General features: G+C 37.9%; 1 protein-coding gene across 1 annotated transcript in view; it reads right to left on the bottom strand.

Moving 5' to 3' along the window:
- The window catches only part of LOC124423084 (zinc finger protein ush), a 132,715-nt gene extending 111,059 nt beyond the window's left edge, over positions 1-21,656 (bottom strand). The window contains exon 1 of the mRNA XM_046960428.1: positions 21,043-21,656. Coding sequence (XP_046816384.1) covers positions 21,043-21,082 — 40 coding nt within the window. The 5' untranslated portion in view covers positions 21,083-21,656. The remainder of the gene's footprint in view (positions 1-21,042) is intronic.

The raw sequence follows: 21,656 nt of genomic DNA, 5'->3' as shown, positions 1-21,656 counted from the left end.
GTAAGTAGGCATACACGCGTGTAGAAAAAGACAGAGAGAAAGACCAGCAAGTAAAGCCGCTATCGTATCGTCGACCGCAAACGTTTCTCCTATCGTACCCCTATGTTACAATGAGTTCTCACCGAGGGTTGTCGGCGGCCTTTTGCGGACTAGTACGTGCCCCGATAACTCTTAATCGGCCGGGAAAAGTCATTAAAGAAACGAAGACAAGGGCCAGAGGCCGACTCGCTAATGGAAATTATTGCGTCCTCTTAGATCTGATTTCTTGCCACCTTCGAGGTAGGGTTCACATACATACATACGTACCATATATATGTAGGTATGTACGTATAAAAGGCGAATCTCAAGACGAAGCTTATGTATCGAAAGGAAAACCGTCTATAGACTCGAAGATGTTGACTTATGAAAAAAAGAAAAGAAAAATAAAGAAAATATGTAGAAGCAAGAATGGGAGAGTAACAAACCATAGAATGAGAACCTTCTTTTTTTTTATTACTTGAATAAAGGCAGAGAAAGAGAGAGAGAGAGAGAGAGAGAGAGAGAGAGAGAAGACTCGATCTGGAAAGCACGTACGGAAAGTCCTCCAGAAGGTCTTTTTTCGTCGAATCGATCTACCGATAATGTAAATAACCAATAGGGGGAGGCGGCAAGGATGGAGAGGGTTATCCTTGTCCCTCGTCTGCTATCCGTCGATCGCAAGAAGGAAGGTATGTTTTATGCGGCCCATAAAACATACACGCCTCCATCCTGACCATGCGAATGTTCCTCCTTTTCTCTCTCTCTCTCTCTCTCTCTCTCTCTTTCTCTTTCTCTTTCTTTCTCTCTCTCTTTCTTTCTCTCTCTCTCTCTTTTCATTTCTCTCTCTTTCTCTTTCTCTCTTCGAGTTCATACGCATAACAACTACGTAGCACGACGCTGCACGCTTGTACACACGCTTATACGCGCACACATATAGAAATACACAAAGGTGTAACTAGCACACTCGAAGAAAAACCGCACAGATGTATATATATATAGTTATATACATATCTATATATCTATATGTGTGTGGATATAAGAGGGGACGACGAGGAGGACGACGCGCAGGTTGGTGACCGTATCTCGAGACCAATCGAGACGACGCTCGCTTATAATGGCTAGGTGTCCATTACATCTGGCCGCCCGCCGCGAAATAATAAAACGACTCATGCAATCACTTAAGAGGCGCGAAACACCACCCTTTCGTACGTGCGCGACGTGTAATTGAATTAATCGACGATTTACATTCTCCAAGATTTCTCGAATTCTTCCGTCTTCTCTCTCTCTCTCTCTCTCTCTCTCTCTCTCGCTCTCGCTCTCTTACTCACTCTCCTACCCTCATTCTCTCTCTCTCTCTCTTATTCTCATTCTCATAAATTCTTTCCTCGTAGATCTCTCGTCGATCGATCTACTATCGATGTTGAAAAATGGATAACACGCACAAATTCTCCCATAACATTCTTTAACTGCGTTCAATGCAGTAAGAAATTAATTTTGTTATTTTAACTTTTAAAACGTTTCTAAAATATTTTCGATGAAATTTAAAAAACATATAGATATATAGCCATTTTTGTAGTAAAAGTGAAATATAACATTAAATGTGTGGAAATAAATAATACTATATCTATTATCTATAAAAATTTATGAAAAATATTAACAAATCAACTGAGATTTGTCCAAAATAAATTTCATCGCATTAAAATAAAGTATAACGATTTATTATTTAATCCTCCATAATCCAATTCATTCTCGCATTTGCAATAAGATTATCTAACATTAAATTTAGATATAATATTACACATACTGATATAATAAAATTAAAAAAGAAAAAAAAGCAATTATATAAATTTTTAAAGAAAATTCTCAAAGAACTGCAAATATGAAGCAACAATTAATTTTATCTCGTTAATAATGAAATAAACGTTTAAAAAAGATTAATAACGATGACCGTTAGACAATCTTTAATGAAATTTGTTTCCTTCCTCTAAAGGCGATTTAAAAATACATACATATATACATATTTACAAACATACATATGTATATACGAGTCAACGAGTTTAACGAAGAAGATTAAACGATTTATGTTCGAAAAAAAAGATAATCGTACAGTGTCAGCGACGACCTTCACGAAACTTCTTCCTTATCCGCGTTAACGTTGACTTTGTTCATGATATACCTCACTTCTTTCGTTATCCACAAAAAAAGAACGAGCGTGTGCAATATCCGTTTCTGTCAAGAGTAAGTATTGTTACTCGCAAGAAAATGATCGTTTGATATTTCGCGACGCAACGATATGGAGAGAGAGAGAGAAGGGAGACTCTGAAAGCTTCGACGGACGACCGACGACAAGTTATCGGCTTCCTTGATAACATTTATCCTTTGAACGGACGTCGTAAGAAGATGAGAGATCAACGAAAGATATTCCGTCTTGTTCTCTATTCTATTCTTGTGACTTTGTCTCCTTTTTCTTTTTTTTTATTTGCTAATAGACCTTTTTTCTAATGGAAAATTTTTCAATCTTAAAATATTTTTTTCTTCTTTCCTATGCATTTCGTTAGTTTATAAAAGAACAATTAGTTTTACGTATTAACACCAAGTAATAAGATGAAATTAATTGATCTCAACAAAGAATTTCTATCTGTAAAAAGAGTATAAAAATCAAAAATTCGTAAACACGTTTCCCTACATCGTTAACATCATTTACGAGGAATGAACGGCTAATTTATAATTAGTTCCGAAAAAAGATTGTTTATGTCTGAAATTAAATTCATTTGACAAAATGCGTTTCAAATTTAGAACAAATTCAGTAGTTATCATTGAGTTTAATGAAATTCATTAACTCATTGACTATCATCTGTCTTCTCAATGGAGTCTATTATCGATGAACGGCGTTACTAAATTCTAAAAATGAATTACTATAAATCAAATACGATCGAATACTAAATTTAAAGTAATATAAATAATCAAACAAGTAGCCTAAAGCAAACAATGAATCATTTGACAATTAGTTATTATTTTTAATAATTTTCGTTGCTACAAAATAAAAAAGAAAAAAAGAATAATAAAGAATAATAATGAAAAAGAAAAAATGATCTTATAAATAAAAACAACAACTCTTCATCGGAAACAACTAACTAATTTTATTATAATAAATTTACTCTAGATGATCACGTTAAAAAGGGTTGACAAACTCGTTAAATAAAGAATAACGTGTGTTCCGTAAAACAGGCAAACGGGACCGTTCTTTAACGGTACAGGAGACCATTGCTCTTTCGGCTTTTGAAACTTGTGTCGGGCGGTTTTCGCAGTGCATTCCAGAAGGCTGATAATGAACGAGCACCCTTGCACCAACGGGGCCGTGGCTTCTCCGCAGCCGCTTGAAAGCCTCCCTCTCTCTTCCCTTTCACCCCCTAACGATAGCCGTCCCGATTCAGCTCCGACGTCAACAGGTGGGTGTGCGGATGCGACCCAACATATCGCTACTTCCCTTCCTTCTCTCTCTCTCTCTCTCTCTCTCTCTCTCTCTCTCTCTCTCTCTCTCTCTCTCTCTCACTTGCCTTTACTATCTACCTATTTCTTTCTCTTTAAACCTCTATCTCGAGGTATGTGTCGTTATCGTCATCGAGATCATCGACGTCACTCGAACGACTCGAGAAAATCAAGAACGTGAGAATCGTTCATTTGTTTATAAGGATAAGGTTTATATTTTTCACTCCGAGAAAAAAAGATAGATAGAATATCTCCGTTAATAATTTGATGCACCAACTTCGTGGCATATTGATCGATAAATGTCTAATCATATTCGTATATTGACAAATCTTTCATTACAGTTTTTAATTTCTTCTGTTTCTTTTCGTACACGAACACATATACGCTGTCTGTCTCTCTCACTCTTTCTCTCTCTTTCTCTCTCTCTCTCTCTCTCTCTGTCTATCTGTCTCGAAGAAGAAGCTTTCATTCGCAAGTTCTTGTTCTTCCTTTCTTTCTGCCCGATATCGGCGTAAGGCCGATACCCTCGCGGTGATCTCTGGGACAAGACAACAATGCAATCTGTACCGTCCGGGCGTTCGATCATTGGAAAACATCCTCTTCTATCGTGTATCTCTTGTGGTTTAACAGAATGCGAGGACGCGAACGAAAATCTCAAAAGAAAGAGAGTATAAGAAAACCATCGACGGTTAATGTTCCCTGTATTATTGTATTATAAATCTATCGAATGTCTTCTTAATGGCCATGAACTTGAACGGAGCACAAATTTTCAGACGATCGAAACGACTTTGACCCAGGAAGTCGATACACAAAAACGAATGAACGCCGTGATAACCGCATTGACATTTTGTCAACATATTTTGGTCGACGAAATTCTTTTATAATGAAAAAAAACAACTCTCTCTCTCTCTCTCTCTCTCTATATATATATATATATATATATATATATATATATATATATATATGTATATATATATATATACATATATATATATATATATACATATATATATCTTGTCGTCGAGCTTAAATCTTTTTAATTACGTCGCAATAAATCGACTATCTATCTGGTATGGTCTCGCTAGCGAGATCGTTGACGAAAGTATTTTGTGTAAAAAGGCAGGAAAAAAAAAGAAGAAATTAGAAACAGAAAGAGAGAAAGAGAAACGAAAGAAACAGCTTGCGGGCTGGTGCTGGCCGTCGATAGGATATCAGTTGATGGTCAGCCAGACGGAGATAACGGTAATGAGCGAGAAAACTTTCCATCGGGCGAATAACCAGTAAGAGGAATCCTGGTGGGGGGTAAAAGAATGCCGGATGATGAAGCGATTAGGCATCACGTAAGCTAAGATATACATACTAAATAGGTACCTACTTTTCTCGGTGTCATGAAACAAATATCTAAAAATTACTCTTGTTTACATCTTTCTTATTTCTTTTTTCTAATCTTGCTTTACTATATGAACGAGGTCACGAGCTTACTACAAGTTTCTTTTTTGTCGAAATCATTTTATCGCGAAAAAAAAAGAAAAGAAGACAAATAAAGATAAAAATAAAAAGACCGTATACTTTATCGATCGTCCAATACTTAACTGCGAGAAAAGTTCGAGGAATCGTATTGGAAATCAAGTCGATAGACCACCGATGGAGTACGGCAAAGGGTTTCAACGGTAAAAGGGAGAACTGAAAGAAGAAGACAAAGAGAAAGACAGTCGTATGCATAGACAAAGCAAGAGAAGGAGGAGGAGGAGGAGGAGGAGGAGGAGAAAAAGGAGGAGAAGGAAGAAGAAAAAGAAAAAGAAGAGTTGAAGGGAGAGACGAAGGTAGAAAAAAAAAGAAGGAAGGAAAGAAAGAGAGAGAAAGAGAGAGACTCGGAGAGAACCTGCCGAAAGTTAAAAGGGAATCCATCCATAAATAAGCGCGGCGCTCTCGAGGATCGCCTTGGAGAGTCGTGAAGAGAGAGAGAGAGAGAGAGAGAGAGAGAGAGAGAGAGAGAAAGAGAGAGAGAAAGAGAGAGAGAGAAAGAAAGAGAGAGAGAGAGAAAGAAAGAGAGAGAGAGAGAGAGAGAGAGAAAGAAAGAGAGAGAGAGAGAGAGAGAGAAAGAAAGAGAGAGAGAAAGAAAGAAAGAGAGAGAGAGAGAGAGAGAGTGCAGGCAACGGATCAGCGCGCGATCTCCAACGGAATAATAATGCGGGTAAAATAAAACCAGGCTCCCCCTCGAACACTCTACGGATACATTCGCACACACTTACGCACATCAAACACGCATATTATTCGAGCGGTACTCCCTCGCTTAAAAGCACGGATAGACGATTCGCAGACACGTATATGCACAGATATATAGCAAGCATACCTATATAATACCCCTACGGAGATGAGAAGATCAAACACTGAAATTACAGTATTGTGAACATTCTTCTTGCGGCCACTCTCCTCCTTCCATTCCTTCCCCACTCGGTCCTCTTTTTCTCCTCATCCACCTTCTCTCCCTCTTTCCCCCTTATGCGTTGTGCTTCCCGATAACGGTCTTCCCCCCCATGTTTCCTTTTCCTATCTCGCTTCTCCTTACCCTCCTTCGCATAAACACACACACTATTCCTGCATAAGGCTCCCTTTATTATCAAAACCCGGATCGCGTGTACATTGCATCGCTGTGACTACGTAAGAGGAAAAGAGAGAATGTATCGAAACCTTTGCCATGAGTTTTCTCTGATTCTTCGTGTATTAAAGCAACCCCAAGCAAAAGCGTCCAACGGATGTTCGAAAAAAGCGCGGGATACTTGGGAAGACCACCATACGTCTACATACATATATATGTAGGTATACATATATATTATATATATGTATATATATCAGTCTTCGCGGTAAATAAATCTTTCAATCGTATCGAATAGGACAGGAAAATCATGAATAAATAAAGCACGAACTTTCATGGAAAGTCCTTGAGACCATTAACGAATTGTATAAAGCAAACGATATACTTACATTTATAATATATATTATCTATATATGTGTATATATGTGTACATATATATGTATGTATATATATGTATACTAATGTGTACGTATATATATATATATTAATATGTCATGTATAATGTATACGAACGAAATCTGCGCATGAGAAAAGTATAAGATAAAATACTCAAGCGTGACTGACAAAATACTGAGACGTACCGATTATCCCCTTTACCATTCCCATTATTTCGCCTCTCTTTGTTCGAAAATTCGGGTTTTAATCGATAGTCTTGTCGGGCATTAACGGTGATACGAAATTATACGCGAGTAAATACGATGAAACGAGATATGGAAATTACAAACGTATGTAAGACGACAACAACAACGACAACGACAACGACGACGACCACGACCACGACGGCGACCGAATAAGAGATCTTTTCGAGATTTAGTTTCTTTTCTTTTCTTCTTTCTCCTCCTCCTCTTCTTCTTCTTCTTCTTCTCTTTCTTTCTTTCTTTCCTTAAAGGCCACACCTACGAAGAAGAAGAACTGGTGCACGTGTAACGGGCAACGCGATAAAAATCAGACGAAACGGTGAGAATCGAAGCAGGAGAGTAGAGATTCGAAAGATCGATCGTTTCTCGTCGTTGGCGACTACGACGAAGAAGAAGAAAAAGAGGAGAAAGAGGAGGAGTATGGCGAAGAGAGAAGGCGCGTTTCCATCTCGCGGAATGCATTAAGCCGGACGTCGTCCTCGCAAATGGGACCGAGTGAACAGCACACAGACGATTTTTAACCAGATAGGATTCTACCTTCCGCTCCCACTCTCTTTCTCTTTCGCTCTCTCTCTTTTTTTCCTTTATCTCTTCTTCCTTCCGCCCCTCACGGAAACTACGTACGCCTGAGCATAAAGTAAATACATAAGCGACACGAAAGCTTCTTTCTCTCTCTTACCCTTACTCTTACTTTCTTTCTCTTTCTCTCTCCCTCCCTCCCCCTTCTCTCTCTCAGACAAATACCGAGGGAACGCAATCGATATCTCATATCTTTTCTTTCAGGTTCGTACTTTCATGATCACATCTTGAGAATATTAATCCTTTTCACGAACGTATATCTAATATCGCTCGACATCGCAAATTTTATCATTCTGAACGTTGTCGAGTCATACCCGACATAAACATTCTATTATGTATTAATACATATTATTAAATTCTATTATATATATTATCATTTCGCAAGCTTCTTTCTTTTTTAGCTGTATAGCTCGGAAATAACAATACCTATTTTAATTACATAACGCGCATAAATTGAAAGATCAGATAATATGTGTTATCTACTATAAATCAAAAAATTAAAGATGATAAATACAAAACAAGGCTACATATTGCGACACCTGTCTGAAGAAGACTGGACTTAACGTTGGTGAATCGAGTGTTATCACAAATTTAGTGTGATTTTTAAATTAGGTAAAATTTAAAATGTATTAAAATATTATTTAACCATGATCACGTTTTTGTTATTTTTTCTTTTTTTCTACAAACATTCTCTTGTCCTAGCTAACTACCAAGGTTAAAAACGTCTCATCCGGAAAGGGTTAATAACTTTTTTATTGATGATGATAACGATGAGGATGAGGATGAAGATCGTTAACCCACTCATTCAGCATGTCCGAACACGAGTATTGTACCACCGGTCTCTATCCATGTATTATATGATAAATATGTTGTAACTGAAATTTCATTGAAAATTCAAAAATTTGTATCTAATCAATTTATTTAAATTTCATTTACATTTATTGAAAGATTATCTCAAGATGGGAATATCTAAAGTTATTTGTTAGAATATTTACATATTTCAAAAGTAAAAACGGTAGCTCCTATAATTTATAATATAACGAAATATATTAAAACAAAATTAATTATGATTAATGAATAAATATAAAAAAAAATTTGAAGACACGAAGTAGTATACATTTTTGTTTAAACATTCTATTTTCCCAATAATACAATATAAAGATATCACTATATACATTCTATAAAAAAAAATCATACTATTCAATGGATATATTCAACGAAAAAATAAGACGCAAACGAATGAATCAATATTTACAATCCGCCTAATTATACGTGGAGATAAGAGGAGATTCTTAGATATGTCAAAAATTACGTGCCAAATTAAATACATATTTAAAAAAAAAAAAAAAAAAAAAAAAAAAAAAAAAAAAAAAAAAAAAAAAAAAAGCTGCTATCTTAATTCATAAATTATTCTAATTTTAAGAGTAACAAAAAAGAAATTAACAAAATATAAACTTAAATGTTTACATGAATATCATTGTATTTTCTATAAAAATATCATTCATTATACTGACAATGACTCAACGAGTAAGATACTTTTAACGAAAAATAAACAAAAAAAAATTAAAGGAAGAAAAGAAGTAGCAGTTATAAACGAATATATCAATATCTACGATTCGTATAATATAATATAATTGTGGATAGAGAAAGAAGAAAATTCTCAGGAGCAGTCCACTCCTGGCACGAGGAACGAATTCGTACACGTATGCTTAGCCACGTATAAGAACTGGACCGTGGTTGCTTCGAGGGGGTTGAAGACGGTACAGTACGGTTCGTCGGTCGAATTGCTATGGACGGCGGAAAGAGAAAGAGGAAGCAACCCCAGACGATGCGGAGACTGATAAAACTGCGAATGATAACGTTGCCTCCTCACCGACCCACCCCTATTTCTCTCTCTCTCTCTCTCTCTCTCTCTCTCTCTCTCTCGCGTGCGCTCTATCCCACCCGTCTTACCCCTTTTACGTCCAGAGTTCGTCTGTTTCTGACTTTTCGTGATAATCTCTGGTCTTCCCTCATCCCTGGACTGCCACTTCCGTATGCACTAGAACGAATACTAGCCACCACCAACTTCATCACCTTTTTCTTTTTTTCTTCTTTTTCTTTTACTGTATCAAGATCGTTTACTCTTTCTTTCTTTCTTTCTTTTTCTCTTTCTTTCCTTTTTTCCATATATAAAAGATTTGTTTTTTTTCACATCTTTCAAATCTTATGATATTCTTGTTACTCTAGGAACAATCTAGATTAGCAGATCATACATTGTACGATACTGTTAAAATATTAATTACTGAAAAATAGCATGTTACACTTATATTCTTTCAATTCCTTTTATTCAATGAGCTGTTTGGTACGAAAGTGACTATAAACGGAATGAACATTGTGACGATTACCAACCGTCAACTTGGTTGTTACTATTATCAACGACAAGATCGAAGTCCACGGTTTGATGGCGTGGAAAAAAGAACGGAGATGCTTTCAGCACAGTTGCAAAGTGATGCCGAGAGAAGAGACGACGTGAGACGACGACTACAACGACGAAAACAACGAGACGTCGACACCTCCTTCGTAGATAGATATATACGTATGTACCTACATACGTGCACGTGTATGTATATATGTACCTACACGTATGTCGGAGAGAACGACCGAAGTCTCGCCTAATTAACTGGGCTGCGCGGTCTTGTCAAAATAACATGACGATCGGTCTTGCCGATCGACACTGACACGTACCATTACGGATTACGTAGTTAGATCAATAAATTAGACTCGTTCCTTTCGTACCATGCACTCCTTTTACTTACTCATCTCTTTCTCTCTCTCCCCCCCTCCCTCCCTCCCTCTCTCTCTCTCTCTCTCTCTCTCTCTCTCTCTCTCTCTCTCTCTCTCTCTCTCTGTATTTCTTTCTCTCGCAACACCTCGAAATGTCAATCTCTCGAATCGATCTTCAAGTTGATTTACCAACATAGATATTTGGCGAAATTTTTCTTAAATGTTTTTCTCACGATCCACATATTAGAGTACCCATATCTATCACATAATCGCGTATCGATCTTGACTCGTTACAACACCTGCAGAGAACACGGTAATTTCTCAAATTAACGTTAACGCAGTGTTTTACATATTATTAACGAATTTTCAAATATGTTTCTTTTTCTTCCTTAAATAGGTATAGCCGGTAGGTATTGAAAAAATAGATAATTCTTTAATAAATTAATTAATTTAAATTAATATAGTTCTTTGTTAAATAGATAATTTAAATACCATTTTAATTAAAATCATCCTTGTTAAAAACAGAATGTACGATCACTTTCCGATAGATACTTACGATCAATGGAATCGATAGTTCGAAAAGACACGTCATTTTGAGCTGAGCGTTGCCTAAAGTGCGAGAGCACGTGGGTGATTGCACATAAAAAGGAGAAGAATGACGAGAAGACAGAGGTGCGCAAGAACGAACGAACGAAGCTAAGGCGAAGAAAAAGAAACATACGGTGGACGACGAATGAGAGAGAGAGAGAGAGAGAGAGAGAGAGAGAGAGAGAGAGAGAGAGAGAGAGGGAGAGAGGGAGAAAAAAAGAAAGAGAGCGAAGAAGAGGAGAAAGAGAAGGAAGAGAAGGAAGAAGAGCAAGAAGAGGAGGGCATTTAAGAAAGATCGAGAAGCGGCATCACCTCATTTCATTTTTTTATCTATGCATCTCCAGGTGAGGGACGTACGTGAGTCTCTGAATGCTCGGACGTGTGTACACATATCAACGAATACATTTGCTTGTAGGTATGTGAATGTACATGTGTATGTATCTACACATGTATGTGTGTACATGGATGGTGAGAAGATCCGTTATCGCATATACGAATATACACCTACATGAACGTATTTTGTAAGAAAGAGAAAGAGAGAGAGAGGAGGAGAGAGAAAGAGAGTAAGAGAGGTAGAGATAGAGATAGAGATAGAGATAGAGAGAGTAAGAGAGAGATAGAAATAGAGATAGAGATAGAGATAGAGAACCCAACAGTGAGGCCATCCAGCAGACGATTCTGCAAGCGATATCGATGTTTTAAAAAAGACGAGGATACACGTGACTTTGAAGATGTTTAAAAAGAGTAGAAATATAATAGATAAGAATACTTCGTTTGTAATCGTAAACTAAATACAGAGACTTTAGGACTACTGAGATTTTAAAAGGTATATAGTAAAAGATAAAAGATTAGTAGTGTATGTTTTTAGGTGCTATAGAATAGAATGGGAGCATGCATCTTCGTCGTACTCGTCATCATCATCTTCCTTGTTGCCATCATCTTCCTCGTCGACGTTGTCGTCGTGGTCGTTTCGAGAGCATGCTTCCTGTAATAATATCTTGTTTAACCGGACAAACAACGGCACGCGCTCATCGGTTCTGAGAGAAGCTCACGAGGAGGAGGCCCCTAATTGCCTGCTTGTATTTACTCGGCAAACACCTTCGAGATAGTGTATAAGCATCTCAAGGTAAACACAACGATTTCTTGAAGAACTTACCAAACGAGAATCGTTCACTTTTCCTTGGAATGTAAGATCTTTTGGAACATTTAAAAGTTTCTCTTTTTGATCTTATCAAAAGGAAACATCTGCTTAGGAATATCTTATTTGATATTTCGTTTTATTCCATATCCTCAATGAATTTTATTTTATTTTATGTTAGTTTAAATGGTAATTGTATAGGATAAACATGTGAAATGTTTTAAATAAGACATACTAATATTGATATTTTTTTCCATAGAATAAATAATACAAATATCGTTTATCATTCCTCTAATTTATTTCGAGTCACTGTTGCCTATCTTAAAACTCTTCGATCTTCGTTCTACATTGGATCTCCTCGAATGGGACGCTCTATATATTTGTAAAATCAAAGATGTAATATAATCCGCTGTCGAGACAGACTCGACATATGATCACAAAGGATCGATAATACTTGGTGGACTTACAGCGATACACGAAAAATAAAAAAACAAAGAGAGAGAGAGAGAGAGAGAGAGAGAGAGAGAGAGAGAGAGAGAGAGAGAGAGAGAGACAAAAAGAAAAAGAGAATTTTATTTGCTCCCACTGATGACATAGCCTTCGCTCGGAGAAAGGTTTAATTGCCATCGAAAAGTCGTCCTTAATTTTACACTATCTCGATCGAGAGAATTCGAGTCCGGTACTGGCTCGAAATGACCAAGGCGCCACCGTTATCTGAAGTGGTCCGGATAAGGCAGATGATCGAGGAGGAAAGGACCACTCTCGAGATACCTCTCTTGGAGTCTCTCGAGAGACGGAGAACCGCCGTTTCGAATTGTCCAAGTGTTGTGTGACACATGCACGAATGAACATATGAACGTTCGCTCTATCGAAGAAAATCCAAAAGGTTCTCGAGCATTAACTCGAGTCTCGCACATATTTATGCATACATATAAGATATGTATGGTATGTATATATATGTATGTATGTATGTATATGTATATATGTATGTAACTATATATTTCATTCTTTATCTTTTTTCTTTGCTTTTACCATACACATAATCAGAAATATATATACACATACACAATAAATATATATACATATCTATACACAATTTTATAATATATGATACCCATATCTCACGATCAACAAGAAAACATTTTAACATCGAAAGAAGTTTCAACGAATTTATATTTTTCCGTGTAGTATCGTAAAATAAGAAACGTAAAGGCAGTTAACATCCAATGTTAGTTAATTAGAAATCGAAGAAACACGATTTGAATGCGACAAAAGTCATCATTCGCAAACTTTTATCGATGTACGGCCCTGGAGAAAACGGAACACTTTTAATTACCGAGTTCTCGTTCTCGAACCCCTGAACGGCCAAATCGTTCTGACCCAAGATGAGATGTGATCTGTGGCTTCTCAACGCTCCTTCCTTCTTCGCGACATACAAAGAAGGAACACTCTCTCTCTCTCTCTTTCTCTCTCTCTTTTTCTTTTTTCTTTCTCTTTCTCTCGTTATTCCGATCAGTTAACGCTAATGAGCGATATATTTGGAGACTCGCACTCTCCTCTTGAACCGTTCTCTTTCAGATACCAAGCACGATGTATCTCTCTCTCACACTCTTTCCTTCTCTTTCTCTTCGTTCGTCGTCTTTCTCGTAAACACCCTCGTGTTCGCATATTTTATTCTAACTTTCGAATAGAATACATAGATACAACTGAATGGCACTATTATTCGAAGTTTATTAAAAGTTTTAAGACTCAATCAAAAAAAAAAAAAAGGAAAATTTTGAAAATTTTACACGAGCAATTCGAATTCATCAAAAATTCATATGATTAATTGTAGATATATATTTTTTTATTATTATTATTCTCATATTCAGAATGCACTTCTCTTCAGGATTTTCTTTCCTTCAGTACGTTCCTTCGAATTAGTTGCGCGTATCGCGCGTTTCTCGATCCGAAGGACGAACCCGGCCAACAAACCTTTCATTTCTCTCTCTCTCTCTCTCTCTCTCTCTTTCTCTTTCTCTCTCTCTCTCTCTCTTTCTTTCTCTCTCTCTCCTCTCTTGTCTTATCCGAAGGCTTGAGAAAACGCAGACGCTTCGCCGCGAGCCTAATCTGCTTCGTATCGCGGCCCTAAAACCGCCGCTGAGAGTCTAGAGACAACTGAAATAGAAAGAGTAAGAGAGTAAGAGAATAAAAGAGAGAGAAAGAGACAGATTCAAGTTTGTAAGAGAAAACGATGTCGTACGCATCTCTCTCTCTCTCTCTCTCTCCCTCTCCCTCTTTCTCTCATTCTATCTTTCTTTCTTGGTCTACAAGAGAGTTATCGCTCTAACGAGCGAGATAAGAGAAGGTAGAGGAGGAACATATCCTTCGTATTTTGACATGGTGATCCTTTCGTTCTGGAATTGGTTCGTCGATGTTCATCGCTATTCGAGATTCAACGAAATCGCGAAAAATCTTCGACGTCGCTTTAACCTATCTTCCGACGCTGCGAAATTGGCTGATCGAACACGCTACCATCGTAGTGATAGTGAAAAATTTGCAATGTCACGAAAAAAGAAAGAGAAAAAGAGAGAAAGAGAAAGAAAGAGATAAAAAAATTCGATAATCTATCTTTCACGTATCTCGAGCACGTCGTTAATACGTACATAATTTTGTTAAAATATACTTATATAAGTATACAATAATCTCAGTGATATACATATCTTTTCTTTCGTGACAATCTGATTTATTGAAAAATGTTTCTTTAGGAAATTATTAAAATAACATTAAAAGAAAATAAATGATCAATTCTATCCTTTTTCTTCCCCTCCCTCCATACTTTCTAAGTCATTTTGCACGTTTATCGACTTTAAATTTGAAATTAATTAGAAATCGCAAATCATTATAGAAACAATTAGATTTTATGGTTTATTATGAATCTCTCATTCAACGTAAAAAAAGAAAAAGAAAAGAAAACAAAAAAGACTTTCGGTCAAAAATTCCGGAAAGAACTACCATCGTATTTACATAGTCTCGGTACTTACATAGTCCCGTAAATAGGATAAATGAAAACTGCTTCTAATGCCTATAAAATAAATATCTTTTATGTGAATGTATGTCTTTGTGCAGCAGACGTACAACTGCATCATAGGTAGAGAAAAAGTTTCGCGAAACGCGAGAGGCACGATCGAGATAACCTATCTGACGGACATTCCGAGTGAATATTAGCGTAATGAGCTGATACCGAACAGATAGTAGATTTTAACCTAGCGACTGTCACGTTCGTACGATCCGCCGATCAAAAGCATCGCGAGGACTAATCGCTCGTTATGACGTACTCGCAATATGGCTAATCTCTTACGGTCGAAGAGCGAGTCGACCATATTGGAAGAAGCTTATCGCACCGGTTTCACCATAATTCGGATCGCGATAAGCTATTTTTATCGTCATCTTTCATAATCTACGATCTCTCCCTCTTTCCCTCCCTCCCACTGTCTCTTTCTACCTCTCTCTCTTTCTCTTTCTTTTTCTATAAATGAAGAGGCGTATGATTCAAAGCGCTATTATTCATTCCATATACTCACCGTATTGCGTATTTATATATTTTTCTTCTTTGTGTTATTGACTCAGATATATCCATTAATATCGCTATGATCATTTACTTACTCGCGAAATAAATCTAGAGATTGACTTCTTCCTTTTTTTTCTTTCCTCGATTTTGAATTTCTATCGGTGTATACACATATGTAATAATTATCTTTCGAATAAGAGACCGGCGACGAGCGGAACTCGTGTTAAACGCCGAGAGTAGAGGAAGAAAGATATTCAAAAAGAAGGAGCATTCTCTCGGGCTCGTATACATCGCTGTTATCAGCGTAAAACCGCGTTTACACGCATGTAAGGATCGGCAAGGGTTGCTCGGTTCCGAAGAGAGAAGAAGGAGGAGGAAACGAAGAAGGAAAAGGAGAAGGAGAAGTAGAAGAAGAAGAAAAGGAGATGGAAGGGGAAAGGAATAAGGAGTAGAAAGAGAAAGAGAGAGAAAGAGAGGAGGGAGGTAGAACGACTCGTAGACACCATTCCAGCGATGCCATGGCCGTGTTGTAACAGGCTGGAGTGACACCACAATGCGGTGTAGCAATTTGTAGGCTCGCCCTTCGTCCTCGAGCCCCTCCGTGTCCATCCTCAGCGGCACCAGCATCAGCACCAGCTCCAGCTCCAAGCAGCAGCAGCAGGAGCAGGAGCAGGAGCAGAAGTAAGCAGCAACGGCCTGCCCCTCTCCTCCTCTACCATGCTGTTGGTGTATTTATGAGCTGAGTGAGGAGCAAGCGGCTGTATCGGTAAAGGCTGGAAAGACGGCTCTAGAAAACGTTAAAGGAGTCCAGCGCGCAACCATGGGCTGCTTTCTTGAGGAGGAGAAGGAAGAAGAGGAACGAAGGAACGAACGAGCGAACGAACGAAGGAAGGAACGAACGAGGCGGAAGAGGAGGGGAAGGACGCAAACTAAAAAAAGAAAAGAAAAAAACGAGGAAGAAGAAAAAAGAAGAAAAAAAAGGAAAAAAGAAGAGGAAGAGGAGAAGGGCTAACTAGGCGAGATCAGCGGCGCGATAGTTGTCTCTCCCGCGTTTCTTTGCGGAGGAGGAGGAAGAGGAGGTGGAGAAGGATGGTGGTGGAACCGACGATGGAAAGACGCTTTGAAAGAGCGAGATAGAGAGAAAGAGAGGGAGAGACATCTGCGGCGGTTGGATTCATGCGTTTGCACGGAATAAGGGACCCGGGCGAACAGATAAGGAGGACCCTGACGGACCTTCCTCTCTTCCACATCCTCCTCCACCTTCTTCCCTCCCTATCCTCCTCTTCCTCTTCTTCTTCTTCTTCTACCGTTGCTTTTTCTGCTCTTCCTTCTCCTCTCCAGCTTTCTTCTTTTCCCTTTCACGTCACCCGCTCTCCTCCACGACGCTTATTGCACACACCGCCGGCCGATCGACACTGATAGCCGCAACGACCGTACGCGGGAAACCGGGCACGACGGGATTTGCGACTTCGCTTTTGTGCCTCCTTTCCTTGAGATACGTACGGAGAGACGTACGTACGTACGTAAGTACGTATGTACATATATCGCGAGTCATTGTCCCTACCCTCTCAACGTCCACTCGTGATGGTTTCGAAAAGAGGGTCCATCACAAACGACGAAATGAATCGAAATTTATAATACACTTCTCGTAATACTTGTCGACGTATTGCTGAAAACTATAGATCGCCATTAAATCCTCGCTAATTTTCTTTACACGATAACAACGCGATAATTTTCGATACAACGACAACGATAACTTTATACGGATTGAAAGGGCTATGATTACAATCTCCTACGATCTTAACAAAGATTATATACCAATATATATACTATTAACGAAAGTTTGACGGAAAGAAAATCGTCTTTTTAAATTTCCCGCCAATTATAGTCGATTGATAAAAGAAAGAGTCTACGTTATACGACGATTCTGTACAAGTTGGCCTAAGATTTCACATGATCCCAATAAGATTATAGGTGTGTGTGTATATGTATTAATGAACGATGGATCGAGCAAGGATTGACGCGATCGAGGGGGATAAAAATGCGAGAGCACGTTATCGCGATACTTTCCTCGAGGTGAGAAGACGAAGAGAATCGAGGTGGAAAGATAGGTGCGGCCGAGTTCGTCGAGCTATTAGCGGCAAGCAAACGATATACTCGAGAACGCGTGCAAGGAAGATAAAGAGAAAGAGAGAGCGAGAAAGAGAGAAGTGAACTTCTCCTCCGTCCCCGCCTCCTCCTACTCCGCCTCCGCGTCTCTACCTTTAACGCAGCCACCATAACTTCGATGGTGTCCAGAGATATTATTTACGGTGAACACGATTCAATAAAGCATTCTAGAAAATCATCGGTTATTAATTTGACGGTCGCGCACTACGGGGGGCGATTGCCGATTCACTACGGGGTACCTTTTATCCCGTACGATCGTCGATTACTAAACCGATACGATACCGATGGATCTTCTCTCTGCACCTACTTAAAAGATGCGAAACTTTTTGACACTCCTCTTCCTCCTTTATCGCTTGGAAAAAAAAATTAATATATATTTTTTTACTTAAATATTAGGAAATTTTCGTCCCATTGTATACGACGACGTTTAGTTTGAAAGATTAATGAAAGAAAAAAAAAACGAAAGAAACAAAATATCGAAGATGATCTCTTTACGTGAAATCATTTTCTTTCGAAGTTCGATAATTAACAGAACTAATGATCGATCTTCCATATTGCTTTTATTTATTGTACATAACATCTTTTGTTTTTTGTTCATTTGTTCTCGTTGTTAAAAATTAGCACTGAAAAGAAGAGAAGCAAAATAGAAAAGAAAAAAGAAAATAGCAAAACGATGAAGTAGCGACGAGGAAAAAAAGGTTGAAATAATCAGGCGAGCAGATTGGTAAAAAGCTATTGGGACAAAGAACGTATGCGGAGCGTTATAATATCTTACACATTTAAATATTTTGTCTATTTTTTTTTTTTTACATTATCTTACTTAACTTAATATGATTTAATTAATATCGGTGATTTAAATCCTATTAGAAAGTTTCGTAAGCAGTAATTGTTTCCGAATTTTTGTAGATGTAATTCTACTTAATTATAGGAAAAAAGTTTTCTATATAACTTTAGCTATTATTATAGGTTTTAATTAGCATTTATACGTGCGAATCATCGTCATCATCATTATAGTAGTCATATAATAATTCAACTCCATTATTCATTAATTAGAAATAAAGGGACAAAATTTTATAAGAAATCGACGATCGGTGAGTACTGATGGTAAAGCGACGACCAGGGACGTAAAATCGAGCGACACCGAAGAGAAAAGAGAAAGAAAGAAGGAAAGAGAGAGAGAGAGAGAGAGAGAGAGAGACCCGGTTCGACGAGTAGCCACGTGAAAGTCGTCGTTGGCTTTCGTGATCGGGCCACGTGATCGTGGCGCGACAAGGGCGCCGAGGTACGAAGGAGAATTCGGAGAGAGCCACCGAGGAGAGAGATCACGAGGGATCCCGACCTCGAAGCGAATAACTTGAATTTCGCAAGAAATTCCAAAATAATTCTCCGTCAATATCGTCGATGAAAAGATATAAAAGTGTCAGAGCTCCGTTGTTTGCACGGAATCGAAACGATTTTTTTTTCTTTTTTCTTTTCTTCCTAATCGATTATTTCACCGTCCTAATAAAATGGCGCATACATTTTAAACAGTATTTCTACACAAGATGGTCGTTAACCGTATATAGTAAAATTAAAAATTTTAAGGCAATTGTTGACTGATTCGATTTTGTCAGTAAAAATCGCATGCAACGATTTAGTAAGAAAAAAAGAAGAAAAAAGCGAATCGCTCGCCAATGGTGATATATATATATATATATATATATCATAATGGAGCATTCAGACGATTCGATTGTTCATCGATAGATGTACCATTGATCCTGACCAGTCGATGTTCAATTGTTCAATGAAACAAAAGAACCATGTCAACATTACAATCGGTTGCAACCGATTCAGGAAAATTACTGATACGATCAAAAACCTATGTCGTGTGAACTTACAGTCAAAAAGAGAAAGACAGACAGACAGATAGATGGACAGACAGATAGATAGATAGATAGATAGATAGATAGATAGATAGATAGATAGATAGATAGATAGATAGATAGATAGATAGATAGATAGATAGATATATAGACAGATAGATAGATAGAGAGAAGTAAATGTATTAAATGTTAAATAGAGCAACGAAAAAAATTTCAATAAAAAAAAAGAAAATGAAAAAAAAAGAAAAATATAAATAAAACAGAAAGATTAATTTTACTCGTTTAAATAGATCATGTACGATCTGTACGAGCGAACTGATTTACAAAAATTTATCAAAAATAATAAATGAACTCTTTCGTTACTGTCGGCGACTATAGTCACTCTCCATAAAATACTGATATATTATGGGCGACTATAGTCTCTTTGCATATTTTTGACACATTTTTGACGCGGCGGCTCATTCAGCAGAAAAATCGCCCATTAATAATTATGAGAATGAAGATTTAAAATGAAAATCCCCACGTGTGCGTCGGCAGACGAAGAGGAGATTGAATCCGTCGGTTGTTCGTCGACGACGCACACGCGCTTGTTCGTTTGCGTGCATGCTCGAGCACGTGACCCGTTAGCATCAAAAGGTCAGCTGACAGGCGGTAGCAGTCGGCCACGTTCGAGTGACAATAACCCTTCGTACGCCGTCGCATTATCGCATTGGATTCCTTGAGCGTCTTTGCGAGATGATCGTGTTGTTACCGAACCCTTTTATTTTCGTCCTTGTCTCGGACGTTAGTGTTTTAATTCGAAAATACGTTTATATGATGTATGTATATATATATATATATATGTAAATATTTAAATATGTATATATATATATGTATATACGTATGTATATATGTATATGTATATATGTAGTATGTATGTATATACCTTGGCTCTCTCATCAGTACCCGTTCGCATCATCTACTTCTCTCATTTTTATATTCTCACATAATATGCTAAACATAATTATATATGTATAATTTATCTCCCTGATAGAATTACCAAATTTTTAGAAACAATTTTCTATTAAAATTTTTTATTGAAATGTGTCACGTGTGACGCGTTTCATTGTGTGAAAAGTTCTAAAGTTAGGAACGTAAACATACGTTTAGTCGAACGTTAAAGAGAATGGAATTCGAAAGCAATGAGACGTGGTTTTCTCGAATGAAAAGTTAATATGTTTTGACTTTGAACGTCATATCTAACTGTGGAGACACCGTTAGTCGAGGCGCCAAGACAAAACGTTGTTCACGCGATATCGTCGCACGACACTAACGAACAGTAAATACTCTTATTTTTTCCTCCTCTTTCTTTGATTTCGTGTGACCAACGTTTCTCTCTCTTTCTCTTACACACACACACGCACACACACGCACGCACACGCGCATACACGTGGATATTTATCTAAGGACTCGTTACTTCGCAAAACGACAAGCAGAAGCAAAAGTTAACGCAATCGTTCTACCGAAAATACATAAAATGAAAAAGCAATGATGCGGGAATAAAATAAAAAGAAAAAAAAAAGAAAGAAGAACAGAATGAAGAATGATGAAAAATGATGAAAAGAAAACGAGGGATAAAAAAAGTTCGCGCTTGGACTTGAAGGACTCACGTTTTAGCGGTTTCGGGTTGCTCTGCTTGCGGCGCGACATCCTCGGCACTCTGCCATCACCAAGTCAGCACCAAATCGACGATGACATCCTGATGACCCGACGTGTTCTACTGCCGTTGGATGACGAACTCGCGAAGACGATAACGATTTAACACACAACGGAGCCACGCCGATTTTCTAACAATGGACACATACACACGTTGCTTACGACTTATACTGATGCGAAAGCGAAAAAAAGAAAAAAGCGAAGATGCGTAAACTCGAGACTCGGGTCGTGTGGAAAGATAGGAGAATAAGCGGGGAAAGAAAGGAAGTAACACCGCGCGTTCGCATAAACGTGCCCCTCCACTTTGTTCTTCTCTTCTTTTTTGCTTCTTCTTCTTCTCCTCCTTCTTGTTCAATTCTTTTTTTGAATGCCAATCATGTCCGTACGTGTTCGTTTCTCTTTTCCTTTATCTAGTAAACTCGGTGACGATTTACTTCTACATTCGCGCGTGATCAACACCGATGATAAACTCAACTACGAAGGCACGCACGCACGTACGTACTACGGACGCACGTACGTACCCAACCGACTCCTACCGCGGCCGCTGTCAGCGAGCAACTAAACAAAT

Source organism: Vespa crabro, chromosome 3, assembly GCF_910589235.1.
Source record: "Vespa crabro chromosome 3, iyVesCrab1.2, whole genome shotgun sequence".
Taxonomy (NCBI): Eukaryota; Metazoa; Arthropoda; class Insecta; order Hymenoptera; family Vespidae; genus Vespa; species Vespa crabro.
Note: the sequence above shows the minus strand (reverse complement) of the source record. Positions and strands in the feature narration are given on the sequence as shown.